This window comes from Haliotis rubra, unplaced genomic scaffold (assembly GCF_003918875.1).
Source record: "Haliotis rubra isolate DU_JTF1 unplaced genomic scaffold, ASM391887v1 Scf326, whole genome shotgun sequence".
Classification (NCBI taxonomy): Eukaryota; Metazoa; Mollusca; class Gastropoda; order Lepetellida; family Haliotidae; genus Haliotis; species Haliotis rubra.
The window spans coordinates 687,740-708,470 of NW_025766998.1; the positions used below are offsets into that span (position 1 = coordinate 687,740).

A 20,731-nucleotide genomic window follows, 5' to 3' on the forward strand; every position below is an offset into this window, starting at 1 on the left:
CTTTGTGTTAGGCCCAATAGGAGATCTTTGTGTTGGGCACAATAGGAGATCTTTGTGTTGGGCCCGATAGGAGATCTTTGTGTGGGGCACAATAGGAGATCTTTGTGTTGGGCCCAATAGGAGATCTTTGTGTTGGGCACAATAGGAGATCTTTGTGTTGGGTACAATAGGAGATCTTTGTGTTGGGCCCAATAGGAGATCTTTGTGTTGGGCACAATAGGAGATCTTTGTGTTGGGCACAATAGGAGATATGTGTTATAGGCCCAATAGGAGATCTTTGTGTTGGGCCCAATTGGAGATCTTTGTGTTTGTGTGGGGGCACAATAGGGCCCAATAGGAGATATTTTGTTGGGCCCAATAGGAGATATTTGTGTTATAGGCCCAATAGGAGATCTTTGTGTTGGGCCCAATGTGCTGGGCACTATAGGAGATATTTTTGTTGGGCCCGATAGGGAGTTTTTGTTGGGATTCGATTGGAAATTATTGTTAAGGATCCAATAAGATGTTTGTGATAAAACACAAAAGGAAGTTCTTGTTGAGGTACAAAATGGAGGTTATTCATAGGGGTCCAGTAGAGGTTTTTGATAAAGTGACAGTAGGAAGTTCTTCAGCCCAATAGATAATTTGTTCTAATTGCCTTAGCACTTAATTATCATGTGAAACAGCATAAGTGCATTATTGATGGCTGAATGACAATGGTCGACAGTATGAGGTGAGATGTAACATCTGAAGTTGTCCTTGTGGGATATTATAGTCACTTCATTGCTGGGTGTTAATTGCCTGGTAATGAACTTATAGGCTTAATTAGACACTAGACGAGTCATCAGTTGAGACAGAACCACCAGTGTCACATGCATGGCCAGGTGTGCCATCTGTCAACACAAGTCACAGATGCAGGCAGCATGGGGTAGACTAGACTAACAACTAGTCTCTGAAATGAACATATTTTACAGTAATATGATAAAAGAGAGCCCAGAGACTTTCTTCATTTCCTGAAGCAGTGGAAATCTAGACTTGCCACATTTTCTAGACCTGCGTGGGCTTTCTCGGATATGACAGACTTGGGGTAGACATGACAGGTACAAGTTGAGTGAGTGAGGAAGTTAGCCTTGTAGGTGAACAGTGTGTGAGTAAGTGAGGTTAGTTTTACGTAGCTTTTAGCAAGATTCCAGCAATATCACGGCGGGGACACCAGAAATGGGCTTCACACATTGTACCCATGTGGGAAATCGAACCTGGGTGGCGAGCTAACGCTTTAACCACTTGGCTACCCAACTGCCCCCAAGTAGGTGAAAGGAAGATGCAGAGAATCCTAAATCTCAATAAAGACCCAAACAAGCACGCTACCAGCTGCAGTCATCGCACTAGTATTTTTTTTGCATCCCATCTTTATTTTAAAAAAAAATAAACAAGAACAGGTTGTATGTAATGTCATCTCTTCATATCAGTCAGCCAATGACATTGTGCGGTACAAGGTATGTGACACCAACAGGGAGATAACAGGCATAATGTGCCAAACAGTGTGTGATACGCACATTAACACATCATAGTTCCACACATCATTAACCATATGCAAGAGCAGGCGAGTCAGTGAGGACATTTTGTCAGTGGAAACCAAACACATCCTGCATATCTTCCATACTGGCATGTTGATGGAGCTGTTTTTGCTGCCACAGCAGTTATTTGTACGCACAAATAATGACAGTATGTGACAAGTGTGCGTTGTATGCCACAGAGGTATCCTGAAGTGTTGGAGGTAGTGTGTCATGTCAACACTGCCAACATGAGGAGAAAGTGTAAAGCAAAAACATCAAGCCTAGGTTTTAGACTTGTGCTGAACAGTGAGTGAGTGAGTGAGTGAGTGAGTGAGTGAGAGTGAGAGTGAGAGTGAGTGAGTGACATAACACAAAAATATCAGAGGTAAGAAGAATTGTAGTCTTCACAAACCCGTACCTGCTTGTAGCAGGGCTCCAGATAATTTTTCAACATCAGGAGTACGTACCCCTTATTTTTTCAATATCGGAGTACTGGGAAAATTGGGTACATTCAGAGTACTGAAGGGAATTTAATGGAGTATCAGTAATCTTGTGTTTTGTTTCATATATGCACCACAACATTGCTACTCTTGTGTAAACAGGTCAATAAACAATAAAACAATACTTTTTCAGATAAATACGTCTGTAAATGATTCTAAGACCGTACACCATTGCTGTGGTGCATATCTGCTACGTTTTCGAAATTATTTCCTACCGTACCATATTTGATATCCGTACATACGCCAATACGGCCCTTATCTGGAGACCTGTTGTAGAATAAGTGTGACTAGAGTTTATGGGCTGCATGAGTGGGGTATACTGGGTCCAACAAGCTGGGGGACACCCTGATGGTTATAATACAGCTGTTGTTCAAGTGAGTGAGTGAGTGTGAGTGAGTGAGTGAGTATTTAATTCATGTCACCATTAGGTGATTACACAATGTATCTATCAAGGCAGTAAGTGAGTGAGTGAGTGAGTGAGTGAGTATTTAATTCATGTCACCATTAGGTGATTACACAATGTATCTATCAAGGCAGTAAGTGAGTGAGTGAGTGAGTGAGTATTTAATTCATGTCACCATTAGGTGATTACACAATGTATCTATCAAAGCAGTAAGTGAGTGAGTGAGTGAGTGAGTATATAATTCATGTCACCATTAGGTGATTACACAATGTATCTATCAAGGCAGTAAGTGAGTGAGTGAGTGAGTGAGTATTTAATTCATGTCACCATTAGGTGATTACACAATGTATCTATCAAGGCAGTAAGTGAGTGAGTGAGTATTTAATTCATGTCACCATTAGGTGATTACACAATGTATCTATCAAGGCAGTAAGTGAGTGAGTGAGTGAGTATTTAATTCATGTCACCATTAGGTGATTACACAATGTATCTATCAAGGCAGGAAGTGAGTGAGTGAGTGAGTGAGTATTTAATTCATGTCACCATTAGGTGATTACACAATGTATCTATCAAAGCAGTAAGACAGTGAGTGAGTGGAGTGAGTATTAATTCATGTCACCATTAGGTGATTACACAATGTATCTATCAAGGCAGGGAGTGGAGTGAGTGAGTGAATTCATGAGTATTATAATTCATGTCAACATTAGGTGATTACACAATGTATCTATCAAGGCAGTAAGTGAGTGAGTGAGTGAGTATTTAATTCATGTCACCATTAGGTGATTACACAATGTATCTATCAAGTCACCAGCAGTAAGTGAGTGAGAGTGAGAGTATTTAATTCATGTGACCATTAGGTGATTACACAATGTATCTATCAAAGCAGTTAATTCAGTCACCAAGTGAGATTAGTGAGTGGTGAGTGAGTATTTAATTCATGTCACCATTAGGTGATTACACAATGTATCTATCAAAGCAGTAAGTGAGTGAGTGAGTGAGTGAGTATATAATTCATGTGACCATTAGGTGATTACACAATGTATCTATCAAAGCAGTAAGTGAGTGAGTGAGAGTGAGTATATAATTCATGTGACCATTAGGTGATTACACAATGTATCTATCAAGGCAGTAAGTGAGTGAGTGAGTGAGTGAGTATTTAATTCGTGTCACCATTAGGTGATTACACAATGTATCTATCAAGGCAGTAAGTGAGTGAGTGAGTGAGTGAGTATATAATTCATGCCACCATTAGGTGATTACACAGTTAGTGAGTATAGTTTTTCACTGTTTGGAAGAATACTCTGTGTGCAACAATGTGCAAATATGAAACCCCAAAAGCACCAAGAACCATAATCAAAGCATTAAGATTCGAACCAACTATTAGTGGATCCATGAACATGCAAGGGGAGCAACTCCACACATCAAACTGGGTCACCCAAGACCACCAGTCAAAATACAATCCCAGGTTACCAATATAGGCCTACTGAAGAGAGAGCTGTACCATGCGTTTGTCCATTGTCTTTATCTCGTTTAAACCATATGTCTAGAACCCATCTGTTAATTCATTTAACAGTTTTCATTTAATGATGCCATCAATCATGTGTTGAGACTCGCTCATCAATTCTTTCAGCAGTCAATCCACATGTTCACTGATCAGTCAATGAAGTCATTCATTCATTAATCAGTCACTTTCACTAAGTCAACCTCCATGACTTCATCAATTAAATTTCAAACTCCTTCATTAAACAACCCTATTTCCCTGTCCCCATCACTTAAACTTTCAATCTTAAAGAATTAAACTCCAATTTCTGGACCCAAGCCAAAGGCAGCAAGAATCTGGAAACACACGAGAGTTAAATTTGTCAAAAAGAAGCATTTACCGTCAACACATCCCCCAATGATAAACTCCAAGTCATACCTCATTTGACATCCCACAGCCCGCCCTATCTCTAACACTATCCATCACCCATTGCCGAGGAGAAGCTTAAACATACATGCTCTCCACACTGATAACGTGGATACAAGTCGGCAATTATCAGCTTGTTTACTTCAGATTAAAGTCAAACTATTAACAAGTAGTTTGATGGACAGGTTCACAGATTATGCAATGGCTTGTAACTGGGGATGATCTTTTTTGCGTGTAGCCATTTGCCGGAATTTATGGCTCCGTTTTGACATTCGCTGGAGCTGTGAGTCATGAGAGATTTGTCCATGTAGTTTGTGTAGACTGAGTCAGTGGTTGTTGTTGATGGAGACAGTGGGACTGGGTCAGCAACATATCTATAATATCGGTTACGGTTCCATTATCGGAATACTCCCTGATTCCCCACACTGTAGAAAGCTTGCATCATGGTTGCATGCGTGTTTAGTCTTCACCACACAGGGTTGGTGCTTCGGCAACCTGTCTGTATCAGTCGTGGTTCTATCATATATATTGCGAGTATTTCTCAATGTCTTAACAATTCCCCACGTTGTGCAATATTGCTGAGCAAGACAAGAAACCAAACCAAACCAAAATGAATCATGTGGTTTAAATATTTGTTGATTCTTCAAAGCTTGTCATTCTTCAAAGGCATTTAGAAGTTGGTGTAGTAATACAAGACAAATATATGGATAACAACTCCTTTATTTGTTTCTCATGACGTTTGTGGGCAAGTTCTTGACCGTAATCTTCAGGTGGATTATCCATATATTTGTCTTGTATCAAGCTTGTAGTGTATTGATACAATATGTCACGTACACTTAAGTCAATGGGTGTATCATCTGTGGAGTGTACTGATAAAAGATGTACTGTACACACTAGAGTGTGTATCATCTGTGGAGTGTACTGATAAAAGATGTACTGTACACATAAGAGTGTGTATCATCTGTGGAGTGTATTCATACTAGTGTTGGGAATTGGTTAAAATCTCATAATTGATGATTGTTTCATTACAGCCGATCAATCATCGAAAAAAATTGGTTAGCATCATTTTTCAGATTTTTTCTATTCAGGTTGTTATTGCAGATAAGTATAACATGATGCAACTTGCTACTTTAATGTGATAACTGATATATCATGAAGAAAAACTTCCTGGAGTCTTCAAGAAATATTCAGTCATTACTTTTCAGTTAGTCAAGTGAGTTTTCTAACAATTAAACACATTTTCAGGCCCTGACAACTTCAAAGATATGTTCCGTCGTCAAGTGTTTAAAAACCAAACCAGTAGTTTCAAAATCATTTGTGTTGATTTTGAGAAAATGTGATCGATTGCTTGGTCGATTTGGTCACTGCGACCAATCTTTGATTATTTCAATTAATCGGAACACCACTAATTCATACAAGGTGTACTGTACACCCAAGAGTGTGTATCATCTGTGGAGAGTACTGATAAAAGATGGACTGTACACATAAGAGTGTGTATCATCCGTGGAGTGTACTGATAAAAGATGGACTGTACACATAAGAGTGTGTATCATCTGTGGAGTGTACTGATAAAAGATGTACTGTACACATAAGAGTGTGTATCATCTGTGGAGTGTATTGATACAAGATGTACTGTACACATAAGAGTGTGTATCATCTGTGGAGTGTACTGATAAAAGATGTACTGTACACACTAGCGTGTATCATCTGTGGAGTGTACTGATAAAAGATGTACTGTACACACTAGCGTGTATCATCTGTGGAGTGTACTGATAAAAGATGTACTGTACACATAAGAGTGTGTATCATCTGTGGAGTGTACTGATAAAAGATGTACTGTACACACTAGAGTGTGTATCATCTGTGGAGTGTACTGATAAAAGATGTACTGTACACACTAGCGTGTGTATCATCTGTGGAGTGTACTGATAAAAGATGTACTGTACACGCTAGCGTGTGTATCATCTGTGGAGTGTACTGATAAAAGATGTACTGTACACACTAGCGTGTGTATCATCTGTGGAGTGTACTGATAAAAGATGTACTGTACACACTAGCGTGTGTATCATCTGTGGAGTATACTAATAAAAGATGTACTGTACACATTAGCAGTGTGTATCATCTGTGGAGTGTACTGATAAAAGATGTACTGTACACATAAGAGGTGTGTTTCATCACCAGACGGGGTGTATCAACCATGTTGTATCTCACTACATGACAAGTATTACACAATGCCAACACTTGGTCACCTGACATGAAGCCATTACAACATCTACAGGTCAACAAATACCAACTGTCTGACTGCTACAACACACACTATTACCTACAACAAGCAATGATTGCGCCATCCCGTCTAATACCGCACTCTCACACACACTCCGTAAATGTCACACCACACCAGGTCAGATTACCCAAAATATTCCCCATGAAATCAGAATTTCTTCAACTCACATGAACAGGTTTCTCCGAAAATGGCATCGTTGGGCAATATAATTTCAACTTCCAGAGTTGGGACACTGACAACCTTGTAGATGCTGGCAATGTAAGCAAGTAGGTCAGAACAAGAGAAGTAAATGCCAGCCTACAGTCACCCTGCCAGAACACAGGGATATTGCCGCCGCCGCCACGCTTCCAACTGATACAGTGTAAGTACAATACAAATTACTTATCAATAATCAGTTGTATGGACAATATTCTCTTTAACTCCGCAACAGCTGGCCTTGCCTTGATTCAGTGGTTTTGATTTCTTAAGAAGCTGTTTTCAAAATTACATCCCTGGATATATTGACGTGTTATGTGGATATCAGAATATATTACAGTCTCTAATACAATATATACAATATACAATTCAGCAGGTACAATTTAGTTTAATGTCACCCGACTGACTGACTGTCATTTCGTTGTGTACATGAAAAACAATTACTTTATGCCTACCAACACTAAATGTTACATTTCCTTCAGTTTGAAAACAGTCATTTTTCATTAATTTCATACAAAATATCTATTTTCATATTTTAACACAGGTAGAAAAGAAGAGATAAGTCCTGAGTAGAAATCCAAAGTATTCCAAAGTATATTTATGAAACTTAATCCTATTCATTCAGAATTTATCACAATCTCTATTAAGTGTACAATATATACAATATACAATTCAGCAGGTACATTGTGAAAGGATGGAGTTGAATGTCACCTGACTGACTGTCATTTCATTGCATACCTGAAAAACAATGACTTTATGCCTACCGACACTAACAAACTTGAAGAAATACCTAAACAAATCTAAAAACAAATTTAAACATAAGAAATGTTACATTTGCTTGTTAGATTTGAAAAACAGACAACTATTTTTTCCTATATTTTCTCATAATATCTATTTTTATATTTTAACACAGGTAGAAAAAGAGGTAAGTCCTGAATAGAAATCCCAAGTAGTCCAAACTATATCTATAAAACTACATCCAGTTCATTCACATGTTTTTCCAACAGTGCCATTAAGACATTGACACATAGCCTACAGTAAAACTAAGTTAATCCACTTCCAACCCCAGTGGTTAAAGCGTTGGCTCGTCACGCCGAAGACCTGGATTCGAATCCCCACATGGGTACATTGTGTGAAGCCCATTTCTGGTGTCCTCCGCCGTGATGTTGCTGGAATATTGCTAAAAGCAGTTTAAAACCAAACTCAGTCAGTCAGTCAGTCAAACCCCAGTCACTGAACACGTACTCTTCTTAAACAATCACCTTTAATTAACATTTAGTTTCTGAAAAATATATTATCTTATTTAAAAGTGTTTTTCTATAAAAATAGTAATATACAATAAAAAACTAAACTAAAATCCAAAAGTTGCCCGGATCACTTCTTAATTTAAGGCCAAGAGCTGTGGCAAAAATTTCATAAATTTCACAGACTCTTCTAGGCTTGAGCTGGACTTTTCTATTTATTTTACTCGGCCTTAGACGGAGACAGTCCCCAAAAACCCACCACACATACTCCAGATCAAGATGGCCTCCAATAGACTGATTTAGTCTCTAAATATATAATTTTAACAGAAACAACTAATTACTTTAAATCGAAAAGGAGCCCCACTGAGATGGGACATTCAGAACATGGAGAAATCCAGACTTGCTTCATGTAAGGCCTTAGCATTGCAGGAAGGGTTGGGCTGAAGGGAAAATAATGCGGTTCAGGGACTGTGAGGCAGACAGGCCTCCGAATACTCTTCCTCCTTCTGGTACATCACTGGGAGATGGTGTAGACTAAGGCTAAGTCTCTGAATATATATAATTTTGACAGTAACAAACAAGCCCATTTATATTGAAAAGGAGCCCCAGGGAGACCAGAGATTCAGAACCTGAACCTGAGGAAATCTAGACTTGCTTTATTTAGGGCTTTAGCACTGTAGAGAGGGCAGTAGGGAAATTAATGTGGTTCAGGGACCGTGAGACAGACTAGGAGATGGTGCATCTGTATCACAGCCTGTTCTGTCACACACAGGCACAGCAGACAGATCCCATGATGCTCTGTTCAGCTTGGTATGACGTTATACTGTTTCCAGAACATTATTTCCCCATGATGGGGTCGAGTGTGACGGTACGCTGTATCAAACTGTTAGTGGATGTTGGACAAGATTAACTGTCGGAATACTTGTCCATGACCACGTAAATCTTCTCATATATTTTCTTGTTGTCTTGGTCGGAGCATATTAACATCCCATATGGTGATGTTAAATTGGCTTTAACGTCAGGCTTAAGATCTTTGTATTTACATAACACATGCATGTGTGTGTGTGGCTGCTTGCACTAGTCGGGACTTACGAAGGCTTCAGCTCCGGCCTACTGAAACACAATGGCTGAACATGGATACCCCACTGATACACAGTACACCAGGCCCTCGTTCCATGAAACGGTCGTAGTGCTAAAATGATCGTAACTCCCATACTTTAACATAGACTTACAACTGTTGTAGTGCTAAGATGATCGTACCTCCTATACTTCAACGTAGACTTACAACTGTTGTAGTGCTAAGATGATCGTAACTCCTATACTTCAACGTAGACTTACAACTGTTGTAGTGCTAAGATGATCGTAACTCCTATACTTCAATGTAGACTTACGACTGTCGTAGTGCTATGATCGCTTTGTCGAATGGGGCCCTGTCAATCAAAACCTGTTTCACCCCTACTGTTTGCCACACTCAGCAAAATTCCAGCTACATGGTGGTGGTCCGTAAATAATCGAGGCTAGACCAGACAATCCAGTGACTAACAGCATGAGCATTGATCTATGCAATTAAGATACGATGACCAAATCAGCGACCACCCGAACTTGTTACTCGCCTCTTACGATAAGCTGAAGATCAATTCTAACCCAGATTTTCACCCCTGAACACCAGGCAGAGTAACAATCTTTTCTTTGATTGCCACTTTAGAAGTTGATTAGTAATAAGAAAGGCAGGACACTTTATGGAAGACATAATAACTATATATGTAGTTATTCCACAACTATGTAATAAAGATGTTATGATCCTTAAAACATTATGCCATTAGTACCATTATGAGACCTCAATAACTTATCCAAATTAAATCTGTCAATCCTGACAGATGGGCTACAGTCAAGAAATTATTTAGTTGTGTAACTTTTCGACTAACCCTTAGTCTTTAAATATATATAATTTTCATAGTAACAAATAAACCCATTTAAACTGAAAAGGAGCCCCAGTGAGTTGGGAGATCCTGAACCTGAGGAAATCAAGAGAAGGTTCATTCAGGGCATAGCATTGCAGGGAGGTATCATGGAATAATAATTCATACGAAAATTCATTATTAATTATAACCACTACAAGCGATATATTAGGATTCAGATATTAGTAAAATATAAAATATAGAATATTAGTTTCATCATGTATCTGTAATAGCTTAGAGAAAGACTCCAGTCAAAAGTAGTAAAACTCATCTCACAGACATACTATTGAAAAAGGTATAAGTTACAATATCACAGATGTTCAAGATAAATCTTAGCCCTAAGGTTTCAAGGACTCAAACCTTTCAGTAAGACAAAGTAATGTCTAGGACGATTTAATGAACTGCTTTGATAAAGTAAACATGTCATCATCTCCATTAAAATATATTGTGCAAAACACTTTAAATTAGGGTCATTAAGCCATCTATTGTAACACCATAACCACCCAAGCAACATGTCAGCACAATTAGAGCCAGTTAAATTAGAAAGCTTCAGGACATGTGTCAACACAATTAGTGCCAGTTGAAATAGGATTAGTAGGATTAAGTACTCTCCCTGTCTGGTCATTTCATCTGTAGGACACACCCCATACCGCATATTCTGTATTTCATTGGTTAGTATAGGGAACACCCATTTTTTATCATTCAAGGAATCTTTTTATTGTTTCAATTTTAGATAAATAGTCACCAACTCCATTTGTTCATCAGTAGGGTTTAGACTCCCAACACAGGTCAGCTCTAACCCTCAGCCCAGAGGGTTGTACCGACTCTCTGTGGCCACCCCATGTTATTTTTGTTCTTGTTAATAAAACTGTAATTAGCTTCTTGTGACTTCGGACTCTTTGCTGAGCTAATTCCCCCAAGCAGACCAGCACGTCAGTTAGATAAAGGGGTTTCACCGGAACCATCACTTGGACCCAAGACCCATATCATGATAGTTGGCGGAGAATCAACGATTTTCGGAACCTCGGAGCCCAGGAACTAACTACAACCAGTTACAAGAACATATGGAATAACAAGCGACTGCATCTACCTCTGATCTCAGCACTGGATTAAGGACCACCAACTCTTAAAGTCACCAACCAAGGAAGAAAAAGTCTTCAAAAATTGTAAGTACTACTTTACATTGTTGATTTCTTGTCTTTCTTAATTATAGTACGGTACATACTATAAGGTGTCCAATATGGAGTCTGGTATGGAAAGTAACTTTGCAAGTGAAATTCCAACTGTGTCCTTAGTTACCCCCCTTGCCAAAAGTATAATTCAGGTAACATTTGGCACTAAAACAACAACTTGTTTAATAGATACAGGGGCATCCATTTGCTGCATTTCGTTTGCTTTTCTAAACAAAGCTTTCAACAACCCTGTATTTGGAAACTCACCTTTTCCACACATTCAAGGTGTTGGTGAGTGCACAAAGTGTTGGGTTCAGTTGTGTTAGATTTTGTCATTGAAGATCAGGAATTTTCACAACAATTCTATGTCCTGCCCACATTACCACAGTCAGTCCTACTAGGTGAAAACTTCCTCAATGACAACGATGCAGTCTTAGATTATAGCTGCCATTCCCTCATAATAGGCAACAGCACCTCAGATAGGCAATACATCAATTTCATTGCCACTTCAGTTCAGGAAATTTGTGGATTAGCAAAAACAATAGATCAAATTTATATGCCCCCTCAGAGTGAAATTCATTTTAAGGTAAAACTGCCTGAGGCAAAAGATGATTCCCTCATCCTCATTGAACCAATTGCCTCCCTCAGTGCTCATTCTGAAGTAGCAGGTGGTAGGACCCTCTCAAAAGCGCACAGGAAAACTGCTACGTTTAGGCTTATGAATCCTTCCCAAGAAGAAAAGGTGTTAGACAAGGGTACAGTTGTAGGCAAATTTAGTTACATTGACAACCACTCTATCTTTGAAATTGACTGCAACCAACCTTTCATAAATACAGTTAACAATGACGTTAAGAAAACAGACAATGACACTAGGGATTATGTCAAAATTGCTCAAGATTTAGGATTCAACTTGACCAAGACTCAACTGACGCCTGACCAACAACAAAGACTACTCAGCTTTTTAGGACAAAATAGAGACATGTTTTCAACAAGCCTTGCAGATTTAGGAAAAACTGGCATGCACGAGCATGTCATTGACACAGGCAACCATCCCCCTGTTAAGTGTAGGCCTTATCGTCAGTCTCCTCATCTCCAAAAAGTCACTGAAGAACTTGTAGAAGATTTTCTCAAATATGATTTAATTGAGGAGTCCACTTCAATGTATTCAGCCCCCATCATCTTAGTTAAGAAACGTGACGGCTCATATAGATTTGTTTGTGACTACAGAAAATTAAATTCTGTCACATTACCAATGTCATGGCCACTCCCTGTTTTTGACGATGTTGTTGATCACATCGCAATGGCCAAGCTACAATTTTCTCCACTTTAGATCTTGCCAATGGCTTTTCCAAGTGCCATTACATGAAGACTCAAAGCATAAAACTGCTTTTGTCACCCATCAAGGCCTTTATCAATTCAAGCGTTTGCCCCAGGGTTTGTCTAATTCTCCACTTTGTTTTCAGCAACTCATGAGCAAAGTGCTAAGAAAATTGCTTTTCAAAGTTGGGCGTTGATTTACATTGATGATTTGATAATCTACAGCAAAACTTTGAAGAACATCTCCAACATTTGGAGCAAGTCTTCTACTATCTCAAACAGGCAAAATTAACACTGAAGCCATCAAAATGCAATTTTGCAACAGACAAGGTTTCATTTCTTGGTCATGTTTTATCCTCTTGGAGGTGTTCAAGTTGATGACAAAAAGGTCGAAGCAATTAAAACCTTCCCAATACCCAAATCACAAAAACAGATTAGTTCATTTTTAGGCCTCACAAACTTTACAGAAAATATGTGAAGATTATGCTAAAATAGCACTGCCATTGAATGCATTGTTAAAAAGCATTCAGAGGCAGAAACTGGTAAGAAACCAAAGTTCCAGTGGTCACTTGGGTGTGATCAGGCTTTCAACACACTCAAACATGCTATGTGTAACACACCCGGCCCTGGCTTATCCAGACTTTGACAAAGAATTTTTCTCAACTAACTGATGCCAGCGATATGAGCATAGGGTTTGTCTTAAGTCAAAAGGCGAGAAGAATAATGAACACCCTATAGCTTTTGGAGGCAGAGCTCTTCACGCAGCGAGAAGAACTGGAGCATCACAGAAAAGAAGGTTTAGCTTTAGTTGAAGCCATTAGATCATTTCGTCCATACCTTGCAAATTCCCAATTCACTGTCTACACAGACCACATCGCATTAAAATGGCTCAAATCCATCAAGGATGCCACAGGTAGGTTAGGGCGATGGTCATTAGAACTGTCTACCTATACTTTTGATATCGTTCATCATGGCGGCAAAGCCAGCGGGGAATGCCGATCGCGGCTCTCACGCATGGGAATATGAGCAAAATATTAACTGTCAGAATCAAACAGAAGAAGATGCTGAGAAAACCCGTCTTTACAGTAACTTCACTTGGGAAAAGAAGCCATACCAACATTTCAACAAGCCAACAACTATCCTCACACGTCACCCAATCAACTCAGACTGAGGATGATTGCATACCAAGTGTTAATCACTTAGTTAGTGAAACACAGACAACTCATTTGTCTGTCACCTTTGAATATGAAGCGGACTACCAAACAGTACCAGCAAACGTTGTTGCAGCATTACACGCTACAAGTGACGATGTCACACAAGCCACAATGGTTCAGGTAAATATTAATGCACATCCCAACTTACGTCATCTACAAAGGATTTGTCCAGATTTCACACAGATTTTCGACTACAAAGAAGATGATGTCCTTCCAGAAAATGAAAAGGATCGCCAAAAGATTCTTATTGAAGCCACTACCTTTGAAATCGATGAAGGAATTTTATACAGATTTGTCCCACAGAGACAGAGGGCCATCTTGGGACAAATTCATTAAACAGCTGGCAGTTCAAGAACTCTCAGGAATCAGGTCCTTAGATCCTACCACGATTCCGAGTTTGGCGGTTGCCACCATGGAAAAGAAAGGATGCACAACACCATGAGACCAAAATACTACTGGCCCAAGATGTACACCGATATTGCGACATATGTCCAGACATGTGAGGTATGTCAACAGACCAAGAGGCACTACCACAGCAAGAAGGCACCCCTACGTCCACTACCTGTGGAAGAGGTCTTCACCCGATGGCATGTTGACATCCTTGGTCCTTTGCCAACAACACCAGACAAGTACAAGCACATTTTGGTCATCACTGATGCAGCATCTAGATGGTGTGAAGCCTTTCCCCTCAGAACCCAAGAAGCCACAGAGGTAGCAGATGTTCTCGTGAGAGAAATATTTTGTCGGTATGGCGCTCCAAGGACCTTAATTTCAGACAGAGGTCAGAACTTCATGTCCAAATTAATCAAGGCTATTTGTGAACTTTTGGCAATCAAATTCACTCATACTAGCCCATACCATCCCCAAACAAACAGCTGTGTAGAAAGGCTCAATTCCTATATCAATCAATCACTAAGAGCCTATTGTAACAAAACTCAAAATGATTGGCCCCGGTTTCTTCCAGGCATCATGATGGCCTATCGGATGGCTCCAAATTCATCAACCCAAAAGTCCCCTTTTGTTATGCTTTTGGCCGAGAAATGAGAGCTCCACAAGATGTTTCGTTAATTCCAAAGGAAAATTTAGGCCACAACCACAAAAGCTATCTTTCAAATTTGCTTGAGGAGTTAGAAATTACAAGGACTATTGCAGCTGAAAACACCACTCGAGCAAAGGAGGTGTATTCTGAACAATACAATCGTAAGGCTAAAGAGCCAGATTTCTCCCCAGGCCAAAGAGTTTGGCTATATTGTCAAAAAGTAGAAAAAGGCCTCTGCAACAAGTTAACAAAAAAATGGTATGGCAGTTACTACATTGTTCATTTAGGTCCAAATTTCACCTACAAACTTCGCCCGAGAAGACTGGCGACAAATTACACAAACCACTAGTCCATGCCAACCGCCTGAAGCCATATTTTCGATCCAGCTGATGCAGCCCACAGTATCCGCCAGAACCATACCTCAACAACAGAAACAATATGGATTCAGGCGTGCGTAGATGACAACGAGGAACAAGTCAAGCGACCCACAGCTTGACAGCAACAACGCCCAGTCAACAAGTTCAACCAAAGATCAATCACCTGTACAACAGAGAGGTAAGAAAACCAATCCAAAACGAAAGCAGACAAACCAAATGCTCCTACTAAGAAGAAAGCCACTCCGGAGAAAACTCTGCTGGCCCCAGTGCAACAGTTACTAAGCAGAAGCAGAGCACCCCAGGTCCAAGTAATCCAACCAATCGCAAGGAGAAAGGAAATACAAACAAGGGAAAACGAGGAATAAACAACAAGCATCATCAGCCAAAATCAAGGCCACAATCAGAAAGCAAGTCAAGTTCAACAACCAACCCAACAACCAACGTCAACAAATGATGCCAAGGTTTTCAATCCTGATGACATTCACTCAATTCTTGCTTCCAAGAGAGCAAATAACAAAATGTACTACAGAGTGAAATGGGCCGGATCAGAAAGAGGAAACACATGGGAATATGGCAGCAGCATTCCAGACTCAATTAGGAGAGAATTTCACGTCCAAAAGAAAAACATGTCAGGAAAAGCGGAAAACGGCCACTGAAGAATCACAAATTTTTCAACCAAAGAGAATCAACACAAAGCGATAAATCAGTCAATGTACTGTCAAAAGTTTCAGACAGCAATCAATCATTACAGACCCAGTATTGGACGTTGAACCATACCCAATGGAACCTATACACCTACGAGAAATCAATCCAAATATAAAGAGAGTTGTGGGCATTGAAATAGTTCAAGGAGATTGCTATGTCAAAGTCTCATATAACTATGACAAAAGTGATCATAGATATCATACAGCGTATTTTGAAGCTGTTCCTCTCCACCTCATACAGGATTACATCAATGAGAGCTGGGTGGATCTCTGTAAATGGTTTGATACTGACACCCCAGAGGATTATGATACTCCTGGTGAATTACCAATCTATAAATCCAAACGCTCTTTTGTACAAGAAGAAGGCATCGGCATTGTTGGCTCCTTTGAATACCGTGCAGTGCACACTGATTACAGATGCCATATACCTTACCAATATTCATTTCCGACCCACACCTGTGGTCGCCAGATAGTCATATTCCTGCAAAAGGTACAGTACCTCGTTAATAAATGGATCTGTTAGCTCTGGGTAACGTATATTTGTCCTGTCATTTCACTTAGTGTTACCTGATATCACTAGTTGTGAGCAAATGACATCAGCCTGATCATCTGAGTTATTTACATCACAACAGATTTTGAGCATTGATCTGATCAACCAATCTCAAATGCAAAGTGAACTCATACGAACTTAGCCAACACGCAAGCAGGCGAAATACTCTGCACGAAGCAGAACAAACTTAGCCAACACAAAGCGGCGAAATACTCTGCACGAAGCAGAGCGAACTTAGCCAACACGAAAGCGAAATACTCTGCACGAAGCAGAACAAACTTAGCCAACACGAAGCTAAAGTTTAAATACTCTGCGCGAAGCAGAGCGAACTTAGCCAACACGAAGCTAAAGCGAAATACTCTGCGAAGCAGAACAAACTTAGCCAACACGAAGCGGCGAAATACTCTGCACGAAGCAGAATGAACTTAGCCAACACGAAACGAAGTTTAAATACTCTGCACGAAGCAGAACAAACTTAGCTTAACACAAAAGCGAACCAAAATTTGAGTGAAGTAAACTCAAAATAAACCAAAGCTAAAACAAAATAAAATTAAACAAAAATCCTAAATAATTGAGATGTTTAAAAGTTGAAACTAACAAAATCAGCCAAATTAACAAGGTACTAACAAATGGTTCAAAACAAAATATGTATATGTATGAGCTCAATGAACCTATGCACTTGTTATATGTACTAGCACATCTATATATATAATTGCTCATACACAATATTATATATCAATATATAATATACCCCGCATTACATTGTGTAGTCCAACGCAAAGAGTATCATTTCATTCCAGGTCACGACTGTCATTTTGTTTTCTTCTATGCATTAACAACTCAAATTTATTTGCAGGGAAATGTATCTCCATATATTTACTTCATGTACATTTCATTTATATGTACTCCGTACACTTGAAACCATCAGAATAAGTTTTCATATATTTTGACGTCAAGCTAACTCTCATTTGTTTTGTATTTTCATGAAAATCATCTATCTGCATGGGATAATTGACAAATCAACTCCAAACTCGGGATGTGGAACCATCACAAGGCATTCTTGCACCTCCATCACTTCAAGATGAACCAGTACAGTGCCAAAACCAGCCAGATTCCACATCCAGACACCCTGATGACAACAGAAACAACCTCTGTCCAAATACAAAGAGAGAATATATATATAATTATTATTTACTGTACTACCAGTTTCAGATGATTGTCCATCAACTAAGTTTGTACCATTGTCCATCTAAGAATCATTTTTTTTATTTTGTCCAAGTTTGGGGACCAAACTTTTTCAGACAGTTTGGGGAAGTTATCATGGAATAATAATTCATACGAAAATTCATTATTAATTATAACCACTACAAGCGATATATTAGGATTCAGATATTAGTAAAATATAAAATATAGAATATTAGTTTCATCATGTATCTGTAATAGCTTAGAGAAAGACTCCAGTCAAAAGTAGTAAAACTCATCTCACAGACATACTATTGAAAAAGGTATAAGTTACAATATCACAGATGTTCAAGATAAATCTTAGCCTAAGGTTTCAAGGACTCAAACCTTTCAGTAAGACAAAGTAATGTCTAGGCGATTTAATGAACTGCTTTGATAAAGTAAACATGTCATCATCTCCATTAAAATATATTGTGCAAACACTTTAAATTAGGTCATTAAGCCATCTATTGTAACACCATAACCACCCAAGCAACATGTCAGCACAATTAGTGCCAGTTAAATTAGGAAGCTTCAGGACATGTGTCAACACAATTAGTGCCAGTTGAAATAGGATTAGTAGGATTAAGTACTCTCCCTGTCTGGTCATTTTCATTTGTAGGACACACCCCATACCGCATATTCTGTATTTCATTGGTTAGTATAGGGAACACCCATTTTTTTATCATTCAAGGAATCTTTTTTTATTGTTTCAATTTTAGATAAATAGTCACCAACTCCATTTGTTCATCAGTAGGGTTTAGACTCCCAACACAGGTCAGCTCTAACCCTCAGCCCAGAGGGTTGTACCGACTCTCTGTGGCCACCCCATGTTATTTTTGTTCTTGTTAATAAAACTGTAATTAGCTTCTTGTGACTTCGGACTCTTTGCTGAGCTAATTCCCCCAAGCAGACCAGCACGTCAGTTAGATAAAGGGGTTTCACCGGAACCATCACTTGGACCCAAGACCCATATCATGATAGAGGGCTGGGCAGAAGGGAAAGTAATGTGGTTGAGGGACTGTGAGACAGGCTACATTGCAGGGAGGGCTGGGCAGAAGGGAAAGTAATGTGGTTGAGGGACTGTGAGACAGGCTACATTGCAGGGAGGGCTGGGCAGAAAGGAAAATAATGTGGTTGAGGACTGTGAGACAGGCTACATTGCAGGGAGGGCTGGGCAGAAGGGAAAGTAATGTGGTTGAGGGACTGTGAGACAGGCTACATTGCAGGGAGGGCTGGGCTGAAGGGAAAGTAATGTGGTTGAGGGACTGTGAGACAGGCTACATTGCAGGGAGGGCTGGGCAGAAGGGAAAGTAATGTGGTTGAGGGACTGTGAGACAGGCTACATTGCAGGGAGGGCTGGGCAGAAGGGAAAATAATGTGGTTGAGGGACTGTGAGACAGGCTACATTGCAGGGAGGGCTGGGCAGAAGGGAAAGTAATGTGGTTGAGGGACTGTGAGACAGGCTACATTGCAGGGAGGGCTGGGCAGAAGGGAAAATAATGTGGTTGAGGGACTGTGAGACAGGCTACATTGCAGGGAGGGCTGGGCAGAAGGGAAAGTAATGTGGTTGAGGGACTGTGAGACAGGCTATGTAACGTGTTTTGTGTAGCATGTACAGTGCATGATGCATGTCAGTGGACAGACCTCGATAGTTTTTTCTTCATAATTAGTAAAAAAACATCCCATTTATGTTTTGAGAGATGAAACAGCACCTCATTTCATCTTAATTGTGACAATATCACAACCAGTTGCAGGGCAGGTCGTTACAGGATTCTTCTAAAGAAACTATGCATATATCCAAAATCCAAACCAAATGTGTTTCTGTTTATCAACCTTACTTCCAGATTTTTTTGTCACCAGATGGACCCCTGCAGCAACCCCCCATCGAGTCAGAATAGCCTCTGTATCATTACATCTTTAAATTCATTGACGTATATATGAGTGTCTGTAAACATGGTTACCTGCCCCAGACGAGCAATCTGTCGTTTTGAAGAATGTTTTGAGTGCAGTAGTTGTCTTACATCAAGCATCTGTGTTGTCAATCTCATATGTTTATCACCATTTAGTTTTTCATGTCATAACAAATGATCTCATAATTCTGAGAGGGAAGACAACTGCTGATATTGCCCAAAACATGCACATTGGCATGCACAAGAATTTTATATCTATATTTTTTAACAAATCCAAGCAGGATGTAATAGTTAAAAATATCTTGGACCTGTTTGTTATACAAAACATCTTAATGTTCCCAGATGTATATTTAAACACAACTAAGACAAACTAAAAAATTGATTAAGTCTTCAGATATCACTTTCCAAAATCATTCAACAAAAGATATTTTCCTTCCACTAGTTTTAAAGAATAAAAATATTTTGTATCCAGACACATACTGATAACATTCTGAAGCTAGAGGACCGAATATTACATATTGCCGAGCTTTTATTTATCTACATGATTTATTTACTTGATACATGTGTATGTGGAAAGCGTTTAATACACCAGAAATGTTCTGGAAACGAGATAACTTAAAACCAGCATTTCTTATTTCTGCATACAATGTGCACATTTTCTGTGTTAAGACACAGGCAGGAAGTGGTTTTCCAACATTCTGAGTTGACACCTCAATACCTTTTAACATCCTGAGTTGTTCTCCCTTTACGCAAAAATTTAGAGTTTCTTCCACTCAATGAACATGTCTGCTTCATCTGACTCGCTACACTGACAAGCATCTCCCTTGATTTGAACGCCACAAGTTGTCTCCCCCTACCAGGTGTGCCGCCGTCTCTTAACACAACATGGGATACTGCATATAGCTCGTTTCTTAGGTTACCACAAGTGCTCAGAGGCAACAATTTCTTAAATTTCTCAGATTGTTTTAGAAGTGATGCATGTGCCATGTGAGGTTGTGATGTGGTAATTTCCGTTTTCCAGGAAACACCCCCGATTAATGTCAGTTCTGATGCTATCATGGCATTAATTTGTACAGATCTGCCTTTTCACCAGTGTGGATTGTTTTGACACTGCAAGTCAGGGAACCTAGTGAGACAAACACATGGAGTGGGGCGTTCTCAAATTCTGCTAAAGTATGCAGTGCATGATGGCAGCACAG

The 20,731-nt window shown here is 39.5% G+C and overlaps 1 protein-coding gene across 5 annotated transcripts in view; it reads right to left on the minus strand.

Annotated features, from left to right (window-relative positions):
- LOC124283962 (dihydropyrimidinase-like) overlaps positions 1–20,731 on the minus strand; it is a 139,203-nt gene that overhangs the window by 92,584 nt on the left and 25,888 nt on the right. The window contains exon 1 of one of the 5 annotated variants that reach the window (XM_046720009.1): positions 6,796–6,883. The exons of the other annotated variants lie outside the window; for them this stretch is intronic. Within the exon in view, the coding sequence (XP_046575965.1) occupies positions 6,796–6,822 (27 nt within the window). The 5' untranslated portion in view covers positions 6,823–6,883. Of the gene's footprint in view, positions 1–6,795; positions 6,884–20,731 lie in introns of those variants that run through there. 5 annotated transcript variants of the gene reach the window in all.